The 22,773-nt window shown below is 36.4% G+C and overlaps 1 protein-coding gene across 3 annotated transcripts; it reads left to right on the plus strand.

The window, feature by feature from the left end:
• The first annotated feature begins 508 nt into the window (after nt 1–508).
• Nucleotides 509–14,978, plus strand: LOC145675468 (uncharacterized). Of its 3 annotated transcripts, none has more exons than XM_081745908.1 (3): nt 509–618; nt 4,780–4,921; nt 14,735–14,978. In XM_081745908.1, the coding sequence occupies exons 1-3, from the start codon at nt 580–582 to the stop codon at nt 14,920–14,922; spliced, it is 369 nt and encodes a 122-aa protein (XP_081602034.1). In that variant the 5' UTR covers nt 509–579; the 3' UTR covers nt 14,923–14,978. The 3 variants fall into 3 exon arrangements, 2 of the variants coding, with proteins under 2 accessions (XP_081602034.1, XP_081602032.1); XM_081745906.1 differs by lacking the exon at nt 509–618 and adding an exon at nt 700–852; XR_014129125.1 differs by lacking the exon at nt 509–618 and adding an exon at nt 731–932.
• The last annotated feature ends 7,795 nt before the right edge of the window (nt 14,979–22,773 follow it).

The raw sequence follows: 22,773 nt of genomic DNA on the forward strand, positions 1-22,773 counted from the left end.
ATTCAGCGTCCGAGTAATAGTTTCTATCTTTGATCTTATCACCCTATTACAACGAGTAGTTATGGATGTACTATTACTTCAAGTTTGAATATTGAATTCACATAGTTTGGAACTCTACTGTAGTTTCACAATATGAAACGAAATTCATTCGCTGGAATAACGAATTTTGTTCTTCGAATATTGAAAGAATCGATTATTCGAATATTGGAATAATCGATTATTCGAATAAAGAAAGAATTAATTATTCGAATATTGGAAGAATCGATTGTTCCAATATTGAAAGAATTGATTATTCGAATATTAGAAGAATTGATTATTCCAATATTAGAATTGGTTATTCGAATGTTGGAAGAATCGATTATTCCAATATTAGAAGAATCGATTATTTGAATATTAAAATAATCGATTATTCGAATATTAGAACAATTGATTATTCGAATATTGGAAGAATCGATTATTCGAATTTCAACAGGGCTTTTAACGTTTTTCATCAATGTTACCTACACCAACTTTTGTAACTTCACATTCAAGAATTATTTAAGGCTCTGAGAGGAGGGATTTTTTTTTTCATCTTAGCGCATGACAGCATCTCGTAAGACAATGATGCTATTCAGCCAGGTGAGTTGTTGCTATTTCGAAGAATAACATGAATATGTTTATCATTTCAGCTGATAAGAATGAGAAACACAATGCAATTAGGAAATCAATGTTATTTATTCTTTCCTTATTAACACGCAAAACAATGTCAACGTTTTCACTTCTAAACGTGATTATAACGAACGAATAGACGCCATGGATGGACATTGTACGAATGCGTTCAGGAAATGTCTTGGAGCTTCATTATTTAGTTGTGTAAGTTATAGTGAAGACAATTCTTACAAATAATACAAATTTAGAGAGGGTCTCGAAAAGGGTTGCCACCTTTCTTTTTGGTAAGTCTAAAACGGGATACGCTAATCGAATATTTGCACATCGATGGTTCCTCAGAGTCACATTTGTAGACCGAACAATTTATTAAGAATAATGAAAATAAATTTTTAGGCTATATTCATGAATTTTTTAAAAAAATGCAATGAAAATTTAAACCAAAAATACACGAAACAGAGAACTCGCAGCATCAGTTTGTTGGCGGTTAGTTCAACAGAAATTGCAAACTATTGAGCAGGCCAAAATACTTTTGGCTGTGATTTCACTGTTGCCAACCAGAAGAAAAAAGAACTATTAGTGATAGACCCATATGGATATTTCGATACTCATAAATAGGTACACATCGTAAATCGAAACTTACAAACGACATTAAGAACTTCTGTCGATTAGTTTAAGTATTGTCCATACCGTGCCGTTCCAACATATAACATGTCACTCTTAGGGGTAAATGGGAACATTAAAATTTTTCTTAAAACCAGAGATGTCCTGCCTAGTTCGAGACAGGTGGCAACTCTAGCCTCGACCCAACCAGGATCTAACCAGAACACTATGACACGGTAACCGACGTAATTCTTAAATTTCCTTACATTCATAGTTTTTAATATATAAAGATTATTATTATGAAATATGATTTTTCCCAACAAGAACAGACCCCCTCCCCCCAAAAAAACAGAGTGGTCGACTTTGAAACTACTACCGTTTCCTTTCAGAGAAATAATGGCCTGAAAATACTAGGATGTTAAATTGGGTTCTCTATTCGACCCTACACACAATGTAAATATATAAAAAATGAAATGAAATCTTTAAGTTTTACGTCTCACGTTTATGCCGGCTAGGGTAAAGGAGATGGTGATGACGAGAAATGAATGAAATGGTGGAATGAAGGAAGTGGGAGGAAACAGAACCCCGAGAAAACCCACGCATAAGGTGTCTGTCCACCATAAAGCTCACTTGGCGCGAACCACGGTCCCCATGCACCAGAGGACATACTACTGAGTCACCGCGGCCCCCAATGCAGATATGTAGTATTCGAAAGGTGCTTGGTCATGTAAGTAAACGTGCTCTATTGAAGCACATTTTGCTCATGGTAGATATATTATTAGAAATCATAATTGAGAAGAAATAAGGGCACTCATAATAGATATTAATTGACTATGTATTACAAATCTCCCGTTGTGTGAGGAATCGCATGCATACCAATTAAAAACTTTGATTAAGGAACTACTACATCTATAGTCGACAACACATTTTGTCTTGATTACTTGTACTCACGATTTCAAAACAACATCAGTAATTTTCCAGCTTATAGATATTTCACATGCACGTGAACATGGTCGAAAGGTAACTTTAATTTACCTGTACATTAGGGTATATCGAAAATAACTTTCTTTCGAAATGTTATATGGCTACCCTACGTCCGTATCCCCATATTACGTGTTATTACTAGGGCCCGGATCTTGTTGACCTAAACTTTTCTAAAGAAAGACCTATAAAATGACACTAAAATTCCTGTAAAATGACCCTAAAATTCACAAAAATTGTCCTTAAAATTTGCGTTTCTTTAAAACTTTTACTTCGTTAGACATTGACATTTTTTTTAGATATCTATTGGATTTTAATTATCATTTCTCAGTCATTTTCAAAAGTTTTGTTTCTGTTAGTTGCAGCCCGTTGATCAAATATTGTGTTCAATGATCAGTCCACTGTACGGTATTGTACTTACTGAAAGCGTCAATTCACTCCCGAGTTGAAACTAGGAAGCACACTTAAAGAATAAAAGTTCGCAAGTGTAGACTGTATGCACCAGAAGATTAAAAAAAGTTTAAAATCTTTGAACGCCATCTAATCTATTTTTAGTTATTCACCTGATCATATCCTTTGTAGTCAACAACCCAAAACCATCTGTTTAACCACCTACCAACCCCCACCTCTCATCAACCAGCTACAACTTAGTGTTCATTAGCTTGTTAGGAATGGAGTTTTTCCACCCCGATAGTCAGGAAACAGGAAAAGAGATAATTTAACTTCGTGTTTTTCAAATCCGTAAACAGTGTTCATTTTAAGATTTCTTTGTGTAGAAGGAAAAGCATAAAAAGACCATAAATGACCTAAAGATTACTTGAAAATATTAAAAAGTGACCTAAAAACTCAAAACGGGAAAAAGTGACCAAACGTTGACCCTAAAAGATATATTTTTAAAACCTAGAGTTGATGGATAACGTTTTTATTTTAACTTGCCTTGTCCTATGCGTAACAGAAAAAAGTTGACATGTCAACAAGATCCGGGCCCTGGTTATTATCCATTGGAGATTTGTAAACGAGTTGTGGTGGATGATCCGTAGGATTTCTCGTGGTTCTCCCACTTTCTTGTTCATTCCCGTTCAACTATTTTACTCATTCTTTAATCATCCATCTCCTTTAGTTTATAGAGCATCGTTTTGTTTTCAAATTTGGGCGGCTGATAAGTAAATTCACAACTCAAGTCAGGAATATAACAAGAGGGAAAGCTACTTTTAATCTAAGGTCACGGCTGACTGACGGTGCGAAGTGTGGACACTTTTTACGTGTCAAGTCTTAAACAGTTAATGTTGTATTCCTTTGTTGGCTGCCTGTCATCGTACCTCTGCGACACTGTCTTTGCCATTATGTGTCTCGAAAGTTCATTTACCCACCGTGCTTTTCGAGATATCTGCCTTCAACCTTTTGCAACTTTTGTTCATTAAAAGTTTTGTTGTTTTCATTTCCTCCTATACGTTGTCAACAATCTTTTGTCCGTTTGACGGAAGCGAGGAGAAGGTGCATGTTCACTCAGTGAAAGATCGTTCTTCAACACTACTGTAAGAGGTTCCGTTTTCGATCCCAGGCTAAGTGAGTTTGTGGGCCCAGAATTACGTTTCCGTGTATTTTGAAAAAGGTGTTAGTATTTCCTTCCACATCCTTCTTCCACCAATTATCCCAAAATCATTAAACATCATTAACCACGTGTATCCTTTATCGCGCAAGACATGGTCGTGTGTCATTGAATTCAAGCCTTAATTTAATTTTAATTTTATCCATTACATTTATTTCCTATCGTAGCTATGCAACCAAGCACAACACACCAAAAATTTTTCTCCATTTTGACTCTGTTCAAGACACCAGTAACCTGTTAATGAATTTTCTTTATCTGTCCCCGCCGGTAATTTGCACCCTGATTAGAATCCTACGTAGAGTAGATCTTTTGTTAGACAGTTCTCCTTTCTCAGTAAGAGGTTAATGCTCCTAATTACCTGCGCGGGTCCGACTCCGAATCAGGCCGGTAGCCAGCCCAAAAATGTAGGAGGGCCCGGCTGAAGTTAAGGGGGCCGATCCAACCATATTATAGTTCATCACCATATTATAGTTCATTTGCAAGCCTACCGTGAAAATTTTAGGGGGACAGCCAAAATTTAGGGGGACCTGCCCCTAGACCCCCCTGGATACGGGCCTGCTCCAAATGGAAATATTATTTTACATAAAAGCCCGAGTAACGAGTTTAATCGGTCTACCACGTGTTCGTTTCACCAAAATTACACCAGAGTGCTGAAAAGGTAAATTCGAGCCTTCGTTCTGGTGGGGACGGTGGGTTGTCATAATGCTACTTTTAGGGGCTTCAAACTCTGGAATGGATTTTATTTATATATATAAAACAAGAAAGTTCCTCTTCTGGGGGGGGGGAATTGCCCCGATCGCCCCCCCTTGATCCGTCCCTGCGTAGTACAGAAGTATTATTTAACTAAATACAAAATAAAAGTTAATTGATATTTCTCACAGAATATTGAAATGAGTTCAAAGTCTATTTATTATTTGTATTGAAAGAGCTTTTTCTTCTAGGTATATACATACAGGAGAAGTACAAGATTACGGTTAATGGTATCCTTTGCTGTAATTGCCATTATAGCAATTACTTTGATCATAAGGAACATGGTTGGCCGAAGAGAGAAACCAATGCCACATGGCGAGCACGAAATAGATTGTAAGTAGATCATTTGTTAAGTAAATCACTATCTGAGCATTAATACCAACCTCAAACATTATAACATCTCATCACAACAGTTAGAAATTCCTATTTTGCTCTTGAATTTCCCACGCTATACTACAAATAATAAAAAAAATTTCTACTTAGAAAACATGAACAGTGAAATTACTCTACATCAGTAATTTTCTTCAATATATGAATGAATTATTCAAAACTTCCGATTGTCTGCGTTTGTCAAACAGTTTATGAACAAGTATTTTCCTTAATTGAAACAGAATTGAAAATGCTGATCAAAATAAGTACGTTTTGCTATGAGTTTAGAATTTCCATCAAGCTTTTTTTTTTTTTTTTTTTTTTTTTTTTTTTTTTAATACCAAATACAACTAACGTTCCTTGGCACTTGTTTCTTGAGATTTGGAACTCACGGAATAACTCACTTTAACACTAACATGGATTTTCTAGTAACAAAATTTGACAATTAGCATTAATTTCAAGTTATCTGAAGACTAATTTGTCTACTTCTCGCCCATATAAAATTTTGTTGGTGTCAATGGAATGTATGTACATGAAAAATCCCATAAATCCTGCCAATTTTTACAAAAAAAAAAAAGTATTTATCCCATTGAGAACTTATTGTCAAAAAATCCCACAATATGGGATTTTCCCCACGACTTGGCATCGCTGTGTTTGTGCTGTTTGAAGTCAGCCCGAACTTACTTTTCGTGCTGAGGGAAATTGGCCCTTAAGAAATAGTGGAAACTTGATATCAACTGGTGCCAAAAACAAATAGTAGGCCCAGGAGCGGATCCAGGCTGAATGTTTTTTTTTTGGGGGGGGGGACGGTCGTTCGAAGTCAATGGGTTTTATTTTACATTTATAATACAAAGGTAAAAATTCTTAGGATAAGTTTTATTTCTAAAATAAGAAATATCCTATTCTGGAGAGGCGATCGCCCCCCCCCTAGATCCGCCCCTGAGTAGGCCTATATATAAAAATGGTTTGTTTTAGTTATTTCATATCCACGTAAAACAGGAAAAATAATAATAATAATAATAATAATAATAATAATAATAATAATAATAATAATAATAATAATAATAATAATAATAATAATAATAATAATAATAATAATATTACAATCAGTGATGATATGATTTGAGCTGCCTCAAACGAAGGGCGCCGATTTCTCTGTAACTTTCGGGAGGCTCATTCAGATGTGTGTTTGGTTCCAGACAATGGTCTAAGGAGGCATATATGAGGATTTTAAGACAAATTAAATTCAAATTATGCCAAATATTGTGTATTCATAAAAAATACATATAACAAGAAAAATACACACTATAAAAAATACATGCTCATAAAAATACATGGCGACCCTCATGAGTATTGGACCCCCCAGGATCGACCCCCCTTGTCTGAAACCAGAATGCACTATCTACAGTTTTTGCTGATTTCTGAATGTAAACATGAAATCACTTGGGTTTCGCGTATTTCACACCGAACCTTATGGCGGAACAAACTAACTGTAAATGCAGGAATTCATGCAACAACCAAGTAAAGCCCATTTTGCAAAGACAGTAGTTCCTGTCAAGTAAGGTGCAAAATCCTGGGGGATGAAGGGAAATTCTCACTGTTTAATATTTTTGGAAGAAAATTCTCCCTCTCTATAAACTTACTGGGCGGGGGGTGAATAAAATGACACTCTTGTCAAAATTTTGCTAATTACAGATTCGTCCGTTTTCATATTTTTAGATTCGTCCACTTCAAACAATAACAAGCAACGGATGGCTGTGACCATGGAAGTTGGTAACTCTGCGGACGGTTGGCAAACCGAACCGCTGTGGATAACATATAACCCAAAGCATTCAGAAACCGCCGCGGATCGTAACTACTAGCGACCGATTTTCAGTCGGCAGCAGTTGGAGAACCTCATTGGCGTGGATGAAAACACTCATTTGACTCAATGTAGTTCCACCCGGTTTTACCAAATCAACCAAATCACTATCTACTCTGTTTGATGATTTTATCACCTTTTGCTAAGCCTAAAGCGAGACACACTTATCGAATATGTGCAGATTACCCGTTCCTCCTTCACAAAATTTATATACGAAACAATTTCTTAAGATTAAGAACAATAGAAATAAATACATACGGTATATTCTTGAAATAAAATTTAAACCAAAAGCCACTAACCAGAAAACATGTATAGCGTCAGCTTGGTAGCGCTTAGTTGAACAGAAGCTATGAAACATTCAATGTCAAAGAATAGGCCTAACATGATGGGCGGCGATTGCACTGCTACCAGCACGAAAAGTTTTAGCGACAAAAACATGTCGATACCTTGACATTCATAGGTTCCTCATGGGTAAAAATTTACAGATGTACTAACAATTTCTGTCCCTCTCAGGTATGATTCGAGATGCTGAAAATTTCCTTAGAAATCGGGATGTCACGTAATTCAGGATAGATGGCAATCTTATGACAACACCCAACTTATAAACGTGATGTAAAATATCGTCATTCAATTTCAATATATTTTGCACGAGTCAACTATCCGCTTCGTTGGTTAAAATAAGAAAAAAATAGTAATATGTTGCGTTAGTCAGTCACCTTTTACTATTATTGAAGCGTTCTCTGATAGATATTATTTTTTGTCTTGCATTCTTCAACCAGAGGATATATATATATATATATATATATATATATATATATATATATATATATATATATATATATATATATATATATATATATATATATATATATATATATATATATATATATATATATATATATATATATATTATTTTCAACTCGAGACATTGCCACATATAGTTAGCCGTGTCAGAAGCAAGGGTTTTTTTTCCCTCCCCGAAGTTGCGGGCCTGAATTTGGATTTAAACGGCATCGGAAGTGTCACTGTCCATCTCAATGACCCGGAAAACTATGGATTCTATACTAATATCGGTCATTTTCGATCAGTTTTATATAATCCCCCTCCTCCAAGTTGCGGGGTTGAATTTGGATTTAAACTATATTGGAAGTGTTATTGTTCATTTCAGCGACCCCGAAAACTATGGATTCGACACTAATATCGGTCATTTTCTATCATTTTTATATATCTCCTCCTCCCCCTTATCCCAACTTGCGGGTCTGAATTTGAATTTAAACGGCATCGAAAGTATCACTGTTCATCTCAGGGACTCCGAAAACTATGGATTCGATACTAATAGATCGCTGATTTGCTGCAACAGTAACACAACTCAAAAATTACCCTTATTGAGTTAATGGGAAGAAAAAAAGCCCTTTATGTATCTACGTTCTATTGCTAGAGCGAGTCATCTGAAATTGAAAAATTAGCTGAGGGAAAAGTTTCTTTATATAAATTACTGTTGAAACTATAACATGTCGAAACCTTTAAACTCATCTTCTGAAAGGTTGCGATTTTTGAGTTGTGTCACTGTTGCAGCAAATCAGCGATATTTCATTTTCGATCATTTTTAAATATCTTAACTCCCCTTCCCTAAAGTAGCATCACCGAAGTGAAATGATAAAAAAACATCCTTTCAAATTTCATCCTGTTTTCCACTGAAAAGTATCTGTAATTCAACAAGGAAGTAATTATATATCATAATTAAATTGAAATTCATGTAACATGATCCATGACAGTTTACCATTTTATATTGTAAAGATCAGATCCACCGGTATTGTAACACCGGTGCTTAAGCAATTGGCCCTGGAAATTCAAACTCCGATTAGTGATATAATTTCACAGCCTTATTTTACTACGAGTGTAAACTCTTAAGTCAGTAGAGAGGGGGGCATGGATCTTGGGTTAGATCTGATGACAGTGGATTTTGGTGACTGGTGGGTCAAACTTTCATTGACAGACGCCACCTCTGGTGACAATGTTTTCTTAAGAGTCGGCGGGACTCAAGTGATCTTGACAAATCGAAGATATCAGCCGTACAAAGTGTTTCCTTATTTTGGCAACAGATGGGGTTGTTGCTGAAATGCCGTCAAAGCAAATGGCACCCCTCCTTTTCCTTCTTTTCCCCTGCATGTGGTCAAAGTTGGACAGCGCAGGAGGGGGGTGGTTACGGTTGCAAATGGGACAAAAGAGTGAAATTCCTTGTTTTGGCTAAAAGAGAAACAGAACTGAAGAAAAAATAAATACAGAGATATTGTAAGAGGGACCAACATGATATCAGCCGTCAGCCACTCAAATATCAACAACAAAGCACTTGTCGCCCGTCTCTTTCTCAAAGGATTCTACCTATGGTAAATAACGCGGGAATAGTGCAGGAAGAGTCTGATATAAAATGAAGAACCATGCAAATATTAAAAAAAAAAAAAAAAACACGGGAGAGTCGATATTCTAATTTATTTAGAGCCTTCGTGGTTTAAAAAAAAATGGAATTGAAAGGCAGAAAACCCAGTCAAAGATCTGAAATGTATTGACAATGTGACTCTTTTTTAGTGGAATCCATTTCCTTATTTTTATTTACTTTTTTTTCTCAAAATATGACCACTGGATTTACCCTCTCACCTTCACATTCGATACCAGTGGCCGACAATCCTGAGTTTTTCCTATCACAACAGGAAAGGGCCGCAATGTTACATTCAGCCTTGGGGACCGGCTTAGAAGGACAGGAGGGAGCATATGTCCAGCTTGATGTTGGTTTTTATTTGGGGAAATAGACCACTGCATTAACAATATAATTAAAAGATGTGTCACCATCTTCAGGAAGGTACACTCATGTCCAAAATTATTGTCGCATACCTATAAATATATTGTTGTAGAAATATAATTTGATAACGAATTCATCCGGTATTTCTTATAATGTTAGTAGCCTATGTGTACAATCGGCAGAGACATGTATGTGGCAAATTTCATGTCAAACGAGCAGTAAATAAGAACAATAAAACGAAAATAAAACTTTCTTGTCCATTTAGCAACATTTTGTTTTACTCATTCTAATTTTCGTATTTATAAATATTTTCCTATGAAATTTACCACATATACATTTCCCAATTGTACACATAGTATCAGTATTAAAAGTACCCAGCAAAATCATTATTATATTATACTCTTATAAGAAGATAGTTATAGATATGCGACAATCATTTTGGACATGAGTGTACAACACGTAACAGGTGTTTGTTTCAAACATTGAATAAGTGTTCGTATAAATTGAACTTATTTCCTAACGTCATAAAACTAAGAACTGTTGCAGACCGACGTAAGTCCGGTGACAATACAATATTCCATTGTTACTTTCACACTTTGCAATATATCTATTTATATTAAAAGCAAATTTTAATATGTTTTTTATTTTCAACTTCTTTATCCTAAAATAAATAACAGTCTTTAACCAGCCCTGGTTTCCCTGGTTGCATATCACTTTAGGATTTGGAAAATGTGTCCAACGAATTAAAAAAATGATAAAACACCTTTTAAAGACATTCTATTGTTAATCAATTCGCAATAAAAAGTTAAAAATAATTTTGTTTATGCAAGACTAAATAAAAAGAATGGGGCGTGTTATTTTAAGAATTTATAAAGTAACTTTAAGCCTGTGTTAGAGTGCATCTCATTTTTTTTTAAGTCATGCATAAACAAAATTGCTTTTTACTTTTAAGTGCGACTTGATTAATGAAAGAATTTCTTTAAAATGTTTATTATTATCTTTTTTATTATTGTTAATGTTTCCATCCTTGGCATAGGGTGTTTATTTTGGTAAGGTACCGTATGATGCGTTTCTATACTACTAGGGTATATTAAAATTTAGTTTCCTATGCGTTACTACATACATTAAAGAGCGCTTTTTTTTTTTAAGAATTACTACCGAATATAGAGTGTTTCTCCGCTAATAAGAGGGAGACAGATTGAGGGTACCAAACACCCCTACCGTTGATTGAGAAATATTTAGGTGTCGACACTGATGAGCAACATCTACATTTGAATTAGGGTGTTTTATGGGCTTTAGACAATTGATTCAGACCGGGATACATGGGGGACGGAATGTTGGAAGCAAGTAGTCCAGTCCCTAGTTTGAATGCCTGGAATGAGTAAGGACTCTTCCCCCTTGGTAAAACCTGCCAGAATTGGAAGCAATATCAAAGAAACACTGCTTCGAAAAGAGAGAGAGAAAACATGCATAAATAGATAGTCAGAGTCGGATTTAGGTTTAGTGGGGTCCCAAGCTGTTTAAGGTAATGGGGCCCTTTATGTGTCCAGGAAGCAGACTAGCAGAAGGAGCCCCATTAATTACATGGAGCACCATGAATGTAGGCTACACAGTAGGAAGCACTTGCTACGTATATTAAATTAATTTTTTTTTTTAATTTTCTTATATTGTAGAAATGTATATCCAGTTTTTCTTTAGATTTTGGAGCCCCCAAGAGAGCGGGGCCCTAAGCTATAGCTTGTTTATCTTATACGTAAATCCGGCACTGTAAATAGTATACATATACAGGTGCGAATCCAAGAGTGGCTATAGAGGCTATAGCCCCCCCCCTTGACGCTCAGGTATACACTGGATAAAATGGGCTTCAATTCTGTTTACTCTGGATAAACAGGCAAACTATGGTTTAGCTCCTCCCTTGATCATATCCTGGATCCGCCACTGTATATATATATATATATATATATATATATATATATATATATATATATATATATATATATATATATATATATATCAAGGCCGGCCTTAGACCGATTGCTCCCAATCGGGCTCCGCGCTAGAGTCGTCTACTCTACTGTCCAGTCTCTAATCTACTCTCCAGTACCGTTTTAACAGTATATTAGGCTCAAAGCAAACAAGTGTGTTGTGGTCCCTATGACTAAATTTTGCTCCTAATACACGCCATTATGTTCGCGAGGCCCCCAGTCAAGTGAATCTGTTCTGCTACTCTCGGTTATCAAGTACACAAAACAGCATATTACAATACAGGTATATCCATGGACTCCACAAGGGAAGGTATTGCATCTCCCTAACAAGTAAATGAATAGTTTATATTGCTTCCGGGCATAAGCAAATATTTTCTGAATTTAATGCTGCAGTAGTTTCTTTAGTTTTTTTTTTTATGTTTATAACTTCTGTTGTAAAAATAGATCTTATGTCTAGGGAGTATCTTACACACCTTAACACTCCCCTAAATTTCCTTACACGCATCCCTGGGCGTAAAAATATTGTTTTCTTTGAGTTAGTGTAAAAATGTATATCATTATTCTGAGTGCACACCGTTTTATTTTGAACATCCCACTAAGTAAAAGTTCCTGGCGTTTTTACTGATTACGTCATGTGATACTACCGAGATGGTATCAAATAAATCAGCCTCAGTGCGAGCTCTTTGCATATCCTTTCATATTATATTGCATAGCTCTTTGCATAGCTCTTTGCATATTATATTGTATTTATATTAAAAATTCAAAACCATAAGACAAACTTTGCCCTCTCCTGCAAAAAATCCCGTGGATTTTTTTCTTTTGAAAAATGAAGTCAGGAAAAACAAATGTATACTAGTTCATACTGAATAGGTGGCTGCTTATGAAGGTTTGTGTTCTAACTAGAAGAATCCAATGGAAAATATGTCATTCATCTGCAATCAGTTCCTTGAAGTTTGTAATCCTCTCATCACCATTTCATTTTGCCTACAGTGGATGACGATTTCAAGCTGATTATACCTTTCATAAGTAGCTACCTACGATGTTCACACTAGCGTACATTAGGTTTCCCTGACTTCAATTGTTTTCAAAAAGATACAGCTGTTAAGGAATCTTTGAACCAACTAATTTATATCAATGTGTATTTCAGTATGTCTTACAAATATAAACTTATGGAAACATAGACTGCACCACTGTATTTCTCGTAAAAGTTTACCCCAATTTGATATATTACATGCGACCGCCTTCCTATTAAAAAGAAAATAGAAGTTAAGTGAGACACAAGATAGCAGCCATGATAAGCATACCCTCAAATAGATGTCTACTTCCCCCGGTGTCGGTTAATGTGGTTTTGGTTTTCATCCGTTTACCCGTTTTACAAATAAAACGAAAATTTCAAATTTGAAACGCATTGTTATGACTTGTTCTGGTCAGTCAGGTTTTTCGCCACTGCGGCCATCTTTATGGACAGAAGCACTTTAAATTTTGCTTACGCTCGTTTCTTGATATTCTACATTTCTCTGCCAAGTTGGCCAAGAAACTAAATTTCGACATCGATAAGTTCACTTGTAAGAGATGAAAACTATGAAATACTGGTACAGAACCTTCTTTAAAAATTGCGAAGCGCAAGGGTGAAACATGTGTTTTAAAAATTCATTCACTGTCTGTATTGACATTTGAGTTAGACCATATATATATATATATATATATATATATATATATATATATATGTATATGTATAGGCTCTACATACCTTGGTGCAAATTAGTTATAAACCCGGTGCCCCACAAAATGTTCCCAATCGGGCCCCGCACCACCTAAGGCCGGCCTTGATGTATATAATATGTGTGTGTGTCTTATTGTACGATGGAAGCTGATGAAAGAGCTCTATATTATTCTTGATTTTTTTGGCAGGTAAACAAGGAATATTTCGGGGATTAATCTATCCTAAAGATTATAATAATGTATCTTATCTTTTCTCTTGCATGTATATTCTCAGTCCTGCATGAAGTTTTCATTTCTTTCTTGGAATACATAAACGAAGACTGGTTCGGCTTCTCCTTCACAAATCTTTGTCGAAAAGTTGACTTCCTAAATTACTTCTCATAGAAACCATCTAGAAATACACTGTACTGCTGAAACAGAAACCATCAACTAAAGAGGTCATAAATTTTGCCATTCCTCGTGTTTGAAGTTCCCGTTCTTCACAATGAGTTCCTTCCTCCCGCCCCTGTTAAGAAGTTCAAAGTAGGTCTTCAAAAGAACTGACTCCCGCTGAGAAGGAAAGTGGGATGAGGAATGACTATAGTACCATCTAGCAGTTAGACGGCCAAGTACGTGAACACGAAAAAATCTGATTTCTGATTTCTGTAGATTCAATGATGAAGGATATAATTTCTCATCGATTGTGTAATGGATGTATTTGGAAACAGCGAAAAAATAGTACAGTAGCGCACAAATACAAAGATAGTACTCCATTCTCAAAAAAGTCCGAAGTTTTTAGCTCTTTTCCTTACTGTAAAAAAACAGAAGATTTCCCCCCCTAATTTTGATCATTTTCTTATGGGAATTTGGATTATAATTATCCGTATTTATAAGAAGAAAATATCACACACAGAGTTCAAATTGCACCTTTAAAATGAGATGCATCATATTGAGTGAGCTATTGAGACACTTTTGCGAAACAACGAAGTGAAACCATGATTTCCCTAAAAAATGATTGAGATCCCATGTTAAATTGAACACCAATATTCCAGCCGCTGTGGCTCACTCCTTCTCCCTCTTAAGACGATCAATCGATTCCAAAAGCAGTTTTTTAATATATTTTACTATTTTTGTTCTGTGGTGATAACCGTTGAAACCAGAATTGGTTAATTTCAACTACTTCCGATGCGAATATGGGGCTAACAGAGAAGATTGAACCTATTTTTGGAACACTGAACCGTTTGCAAAGAAACAGTTTCACTATCTCTTACTGTTTTTGGTCTGATACATGTCGGCAGATAGACGGACGGACATAGCCGTTCTATAAGGCTTCCGCTACTTGTGCTTAGCATAGTTTGAAACTGTAATAAACTAAAATTAAGTCATTTTAATTTTATTTTGAATAATGCTATTAAGACATTTCATTGTTCCAGGGAGTAGAATGGAGCTGGCTCGTCTACCACACGGGAAACGGTGTTCTAATCTGCCTGCACATCAGAAACACATAATATGTGATGAGCTCTGCAAATCAATTCTAACAAATGTCAAAGGAATGTGCTATGAAAATAAACATGATACGTTACATAGTGGCAAGTGTGTCTGTTCTTTTACACACGAGTAATTTTTTTCCCTTATGTGTAACATGATGTTTTGATAATAAAAAATTTACTTTTAACATTCCGATGTCTTCTTTCAACAACTCTAATCATAAATATCCAGAACGCAAAAGCGCACACTGTATGTCCATGGGTGTTCGCATACTTTTTCGCAAGGAAAGATTAAGTTTGTTGTCTTCTTTTTCTATTTTTGAAAATCTTTGTGCCCTTTTGACGTACAGGGAAAGAAAATGACGTAGAAAACAGTCAGTTACCTAAGAGCTGATTTGTATGTAAATTTACCATCCCAGCGTTCACTGATGTAACGGAGGAAAAACTATCACGACTATTTTCATCGTATGGCGATAAACGTTGAAACCAGGCACGTAGCCAAGAGGGGGGGGGGGGGGCCGGACCCCCCCTTAGAGACCATAAATGAAAAAATTAAGGAAGGATGAAACAAAATGAAATGAGAAAAGAAAGGATCAGCGTTAAAAATAAAAAACTACAGGAAGCTTTCGGTTACTCTTTCTTATGAGGAAATTTGTATTGCTTGCAATACAAGGTGGCGAGGTGAGCGAGATAGCCTGGAAGAGTCAGGGAATTTGAAGTTTCTAGAAAAGTTACGGAATTCTCAGAATTTCTGCTACTAGTCAGGGAGATTTCAAGCTTCCGAAACCATAGTGCCGTTGTGTAACAGCATGGACATTTTTTTATTATAATTTTTCGTCATCGCATCCTTGCAATAAATATCAAACATGCTATTTCAGAAACAATTTTCTACTGCTCCTTTAACCTGTCATTTGGAACAGACAGTATAATAAAAACAAAAATTTATGTGGAAAGAAAGTTCTGTTAACATTTGATTCAACAGAGAAAGGAACGCAGATATTGTAAAATGTTTTACAAGGCATTATTAGATATGCACTTTTTATGATAGTGGATATATACTTTTTATAATAGTTGAGGTCATAATGAAAGGAACGTAGATATTAGGAAATCGTTTTCAATACTTTATATATATATATATTCTTTTATTCAAGATTTCTTCATAGTTTGTTCTTAAAATACTAACATATCCCCATTGTATTGTCGTAATAAACCAATATATGTTGCCAGTGAAGTAGTTAACATTGATCAAGCTCCTGTGCCTTCAGAATTTCATGTCCCTTCCCCCCCACCTCTTCTGTTACGAAATCCTGGCTAAACGAACCAATATATGTTGCCAGTAAAATAGTTTAGAATGATCAAGCCCCTGGAATGATAACCACAGTATTTCATGTCACGGACCCCCCCCCCCCATTATGAAATCCTGGCTACGTGCTTGTAAATACGATAGTAAAACTATTACTATTATTTCTTACCTTTCATAGTAACACAACTGTTCTTCAGTAAAATTTGGTTTTGAGTTGATTTTGAGTTTAACGTCCCTTTCAGGAGCGAAGCTATATGAGACGTGGAACTATTTATGTAGAATCCGAACTACATGAGCTCCCGCCAGGAATCGAAACCAGATCTCCCACTCCAAAGGCGCGTTCCCTAACCCCGTAGCCACGGAGCTCAAAATTTGGTTTTCTAGCAGTTTAATTCAGTCATTTGTTGCTACTCCTGAAATAAATGTTCTGTAGAATCAACATCAGTAATACCGTAAAAATTCTTGTCAAATTTAAGAAGCTTAATGCTCGGAGTTCCGAAGATTACCTAACGTTTTATTATTTCAAGTGCTGAATTCAAACTTCCCTACAACTAAGTTTCAATGTACAGTAATGCATTTTCGGGAAAAACTCGTGAAATAAGTGCTCGGGAAATTCCGTAATTGAACGCACAAAGCATCGGAACTGAATAATTCAACAATAAAACTATTTATTTTGCGCTGGAAGATACTTAATTTTATTTAAGACATTTTGAAACATATATTTTATAAAATATGAATTATATCTTTGTTAATTGTTTGAAATTAATTTTTCGGGAAAGAAACGTCTTGCGACAAGTGCTCGGGAAATTCAGGTAATTGAACGCACAAAATGTCGGAAGTGAACATCAACAATAAAACCATTTATTTTACGCTGGATTTTGTAAAACATGAATTACAAAGGACACTAGGAAAGTTTTGCAATAGAACAAAACGGATCATCACAGGAGTTTGCAATTTAGCGCGTGTTTAGACATGTCCAAACGTGCACTGTAGAAGCTCTAGTCTTTGTCTGTGTCAGTTGATCTTCAACTGTGTTAGTGAAAAGAGGTGGATATGTCGTAGTGGTCAAAAACTGAATACTGGGCAATTTTGCACGTAGTTTAAGTGTTGATCAGTGTTTAGATGAAATGACTCCTGTGCTTGGAGAGGATTTTCCTCATCGTACAACGATATTTAGGTGATACTGAAGAGTTCCAAAAAGGAAATTTCCGCCTTGAGGACGATAAAAGGTCAGGTCAGACATCTTCATCTGTGACTGAACAAAACATTAGTGCACTAAGGAAACTGCTTGAGACAGATAGACGGGTTACATACCATTAAATAGAGGTATGCTTGACCATTAATGCATCGTGATATTCTTCCCGATCACCTTCGAGTTAGAAAGCTTTTTACCCTTTGAGTACCACATGACTTGACCGACGAGCAGATAGCACACCGTGTTTCATGGTGCCGTAAAATGTTGAAAAAATTTTAAAATGGAAAATCTGCCTCTGTGAACAGTATTGTGACAAGTGACGAAACTTGTCTCTGTCACTATGACGTCTCGACCAAGGCTCAAAACGAAGTGTGAGTGTTTGAAGATGAGTAGACCCCCGTGGCTGTTCGAAAGTGCACGTCAGTGAAGAAGATAATGGAGGCGGAATTTTTTAGTGTTCAAGGAACTGTGGAGCGAGTTGTATTAGAAACACAGAAGACTGTCACAGGGAAGTGGTATACCAAGGAATGTCTGCCTAAAGTTCTTATAGCTCTTAAACAGTTGCGTCCAAACTCAAGAATGGACACATGGTTTCTTCACCACGACAACGTTCCAGCGCACCGTTGAAAAGTTTGCTCACAGTATTTGGCCAGCACTAGACTAAAACTGTTAGAGCACCCTCCGTACAGTCCAGATCTCGCTCCCTGTGACTTCACCCTGTTTCCCCCATGTGAAGACCAGACTGGAAGGAAGGCGTTTTACAAGCAATGACACCGTACTAAGGATTTGGGACGATGTGTGTGCCTAAAGCTCTGTCGAAAGATGGCAGTTTCTTCGACGACTGGTTTCAAAGAATAGAAAAATTTGTAATATGTAGTGGAAAGTTTTGAAAAAGTATAAGAAATAAGGTCGTATTGCAAAACTTTCCTGGTACCCTTTGTATATCTTTGTTTTAAATTAATATATTTAGTATTCATATTTGGCGAACGTCACAGAGGCTCCTGGGATGACTCGATCTATATTTGTTTGTTTGTCTGCCTGTACCACACACACTGTAGGGTACATCTTTCGGTCTTTTAAGTTTAAAATTTTCAGGGTACAAGCACGAGACAGTCTCAATTTCCTGTATAGATTTTGGCAGCATACCAACGTAAAATTTCATGATTAAAAAAAAAAAAAAAATCGACGCTACAAAGCGCAATTTTCGATCTTTTAAGTTGAAATTTTCAGAGTAGAAGCACGAGACAATCTAAATTAGCTGTATATATTTTGGCGGCGATCCAACGTACAAACTTTAAAATGGAGACCGTTTTTAAAATAGCGGTTATGCACGCTATAGTGTACAGTTTTCGGGCTTTTAAATTGAAATTTTGAGGGTCAAAGCATGAGACAATCTAAATTTGCTGTATAAATTTTCTCGGCGATCCAATGTAAAATTTCAAAATAGCGGGCATTCTTTCATAACAGTAATGAATAGAAAATTGTTTCAAGTCCTGACAATGATAATCTTGAAATAGAAATCACATTTTAATACTACCCCAAAGACATTGAAATATTAAAATAAATAATAATTAAAAAAAAAAAAAAAAAAAAAACGAAAAACCCATATGGGTTGGGTTTTTTCAAACCCTGTTTTAACTTTCACCTCAATGTATTACAATGCATGCACTGTACCGTTTATGAAAAGGTGTATTGTAAAGAGACCATTTCTGTGCTTTTTTACTTTTCTCTACGTTATCTAGCCAACGATATGGTCTTTCATTGAAATCGCAATTTTTACGGAATAAACTCTTTACTTTACGCCTGAAAATCTGTTTTCAGAGTTCACATTGCACCTACATGTAGAAGCAGTAGAATAAACCCACTTCGCATATAGGTCTACCCTGCTTCACCCCCTCTCCCACTATTGGGGCGAATTCGGGAATTGATACATGTCTTTTAAATCCTGCGCTACATGTTCATTCCTGTACATACTTGAACTATTTCTTTTGTGATAATTCGTGATGTATTTGTGCACATACTCATTTGCTTCCGAGAGCCATCACGGACCTTTTTTTGCCTTATGAGGAACTCCCACGTGTAACCAACTACATGATACTGAAACGTGTGCTTTTAGATAGGGCTGACTACAAGTCTACAATGGGTAACATATTATGGCAATAATCAGTTCGAAACATCATTTTCTGAGGATTTTGGAAGCCTGAAACTCCTAAACTACCCACTGCCGGACACAAAACATTTTATCTTGTTTTCATTTGTGAACTTACTTCCAAAAGGGTGTCCATATAGGGAAACACTTTGTATATAATTGGAAAAATGAGAGTAAAATCAACAAAATATCTAATCTTCATCACTTGCATTCATTATTAGTAATCCTTAGTGTGCAGCATTAAATTAACAATCAGCAGTATGAGTTTGGAGGAGTTTGGTTCCTACGACAGGATGTTTCTTAATACTGAAACCAGAAGGTTTAGTAGCTTCCTACTACTATCGGTTTTATGTAGATTAGATTATATTCTTGAATTATTCAACTGATTGCAGAAAACCGCTTGCTAGGGTACCGTGTTTACTCCATAACAAACGTTAAAATCGGAAGTAATTGATTTCTATCACTTTCGATTTTAGTAGAGAGAGATCAGAATGAAGGTGGAATATATTATTGGGATTGATGATAGAAAACCACTTCTCCTTATTCTATTACGATTTTTTTTTTTTTTTTCTATGGCGATCAATGTTAGGACCGGAAGCGGTTAACTTATGCTACTTTTGGTTGAATAGCGGGTTAAGATAGAAAATGGTATTGTATTTTTAGAACACTAAATTGATTCCAAAAACGGCTTCTCGCTATTTCTTATCGATTTTGCTCTACGTAGATCAACATTGAAAGCAGTGGCGGATCTGGAAGGTAAAAACGGGTGGCCACCAACAACCCAGACTATGGTGCGTATATCATGAGTTTACTATAAACTTTCAAGAATACGAGGCTAAGTCCAAAATTATCTGCAGTTTTCATATAATTCTTCGTACATCTCTGATCTCTGTCCTCGTTTATTTTATTGTTATCCTGTTGCGGTCATGCTACTAAAGTTTGATCCTAATTCCTCCATTTGCTTCCTTTTGTTGCAGGTCATGGAAGCTCCATTAGAAGTTTGCACCAAAGGGGAACGAGCAGTGATCCGCTTTCCGTGGTCGGAAGATGTATCAGGAATAATGACTTCCAGACGATGTGCCACTTCATTAATAGTGATTGGTCTGTTTAACAGAACCAAGTTACGTGCACTCTCAAGTTGTTATCATACGTGGCCATAGATCTTCGTCCGGCTCCTTCCTCGTGCGTAACACTTCTGCGACCATTTTTTGAATGTTTCAATCCATTCGTTGACTCTCCGTTGCGGTAAGACATTGTTCCGAAAGTCTTTGATGGATTGCGGCCGCTGATACACCTTCCGACCACAGAAACTGGATCACTACTCGTTGTTTCTCTTTGGTGCAATCTTCTAATGGAGCGGCCATAATCTATTTGCAACAAAAGGAAGACAAACGGAGGAATTAGGATCAAATTTTCGTAGCATGACAATATGTGAAAATTGCGGATAATTTTTGACTTACCCTCGTATATAAATCATTATTTTTGTCACTCAAAAACTAGGGGTCTAGCCCCTCCCCCTGCCCTGACCTAGATCCGCCACTGATTGAAAGCAAAAGTTATAATGGATTTCTCTCTCTTCCGGCTTTCGTGGACACTTAGAGATGGAAATTAAAATGTATTCTTGGGACGCTTAGTAGATTGATTTAAAAAAAAAAAAAAAAAAAAAAAAAACCCTTCTTGCTATCTACTACCGCTTTTGCTCTACAATGATCAACGTAAAAACCAGGAATTGTTGATTTCTAGCATATCCGGTCCGAATATGGCCTCCATCAACCAACTCGATCCCTTGCTTTTGAGTATCTACCTCCTGATCGAATTTGTTGAAGAGTCATCGAAACGGACACACGGACAGAGTAAATACACTCTGGGCCCTATGCAGAATCGTTTTGAAGTATGATTAGCGTCATACTAAAGCCCTGACTACTGCAAAAAACATACATTACTCGAACTCCTTAGAATGGCACTAATAACGCGTCAGAACGACTCTGCATAAGGCCCATTCTGTCTACTAAATTTTAAGACTGGCAACACTGTAAGAAAACCGCTAGTGCCACAAAGCGATTATTGTGTGTAGCTTTTAGTATCGAGTGTGTGTGTATTGTATGAAGAATTCACGAATTGATGTTCGGAATTTTAAGTTACAATGATTCCAATGAACTTTGTTTTCTTTGTTCGTCATGGATAGTAAAGTGGAGCAGAAAGTAGCTATCAAGTTTTGTGTAAAACTTGGGAAAACCGGCACGGAGACCGTGGACATAATTCAATCAGCTTACAACAATGATGCTCTTTCTCGAGCGAACATTTTTGTGTAACATTATTGTGTTCGTGAGGGTCACGAACGACCTAACACCTGGTCATCTGGTAATGTTGAAAAAGTGTGGGAAAAGCTGGCTGAAAATAGCTGTCAGTTCCTCAGGATGATTGCCGAGGACTTGAACATTGGTAAAGACTCTATTCGGAAGATCGTGGAACAAGATCTACAGAACAGGAAGATTTGTTCCGAATTTGTGTCCCACAGTCTGACAGAAGATCAAAGAGAAGACCGGGAGACCGTCGTGTCAGGAGTGGGTCCAACTGGCCGAAAATGACCCAGAATGGTTTAAGAAATCATAACTGGTAATGAATCACTATTTCCCACGTACGATCCTGCCACAAAGTGACAATGAGCAGCATGGGTGGCGGAAGAATTCCTCATGATGAAGAAAAACTTCGCATCCAGAAGTCACGTCTGAAGACAATGCTAATGGTGTTTTTCGACTCGCAAGATGCTGTGCATAAAGAATTCATTGCCGAAGAACAAACTGTGAATGCTACAATTTACAGACACATTTTAGCACGCTTACTGCAGACAATGCAAGGGATTCTTTCGGAAATGATTCATTTGAGGACTGGCTCTTGTTGCACGACAATGCACCAAGCCACAGTCATTGAAGTACAGATATTTTTGAAAAAAAAAAAAAAAAAGTGTCATGTTTCAACAATCCGCCCTGGTCTCAGCACACTATTTGTTTCGAAAGGTCAAAATGACGTTGACAGAAAAAACATTCCGACTCAATTTCGGACATCCAAAGGGCTGTGACGAAAGAACTCAACACTGTCGGACAAGAGGACTTCCAGAAAGGAATCCAGAAACTACACAGCTGTGCAATTGCCTGTATACAACAAGAAGAGCCATATACTGAAGATTAGCAGCCAATCAATGTAATTCTCTTCCGCATTACTTTCTGATAATGCCAGTCTTCAGATTTAGTAGACACAGAAGTGTATATAAAGTGCTTTGATAAACCAAACTCCTGAAAGCTATTCCGTCTACTATCGACACTTGACCCAGCAAAAAT

Source organism: Thermobia domestica, chromosome 18, assembly GCF_964235325.1.
Source record: "Thermobia domestica chromosome 18, izTheDome1.hap1.1, whole genome shotgun sequence".
Taxonomy (NCBI): Eukaryota; Metazoa; Arthropoda; class Insecta; order Zygentoma; family Lepismatidae; genus Thermobia; species Thermobia domestica.

Excerpts from the sequence above, each read along its gene's own strand:
- LOC145675468 (XM_081745906.1), top strand. The coding sequence starts at position 793 with ATGGATGGACATTGTACGAATGCGTTCAGGAAATGTCTTGGAGCTTCA. Across the intron at positions 853-4,779 it reads GAGCTTCATTATTTAGTTGT|GTATATACATACAGGAGAAG; the intron begins GTAAGTTATAGT and ends TTTTTCTTCTAG. Across the intron at positions 4,922-14,734 it reads TGGCGAGCACGAAATAGATT|GGAGTAGAATGGAGCTGGCT; the intron begins GTAAGTAGATCA and ends TCATTGTTCCAG.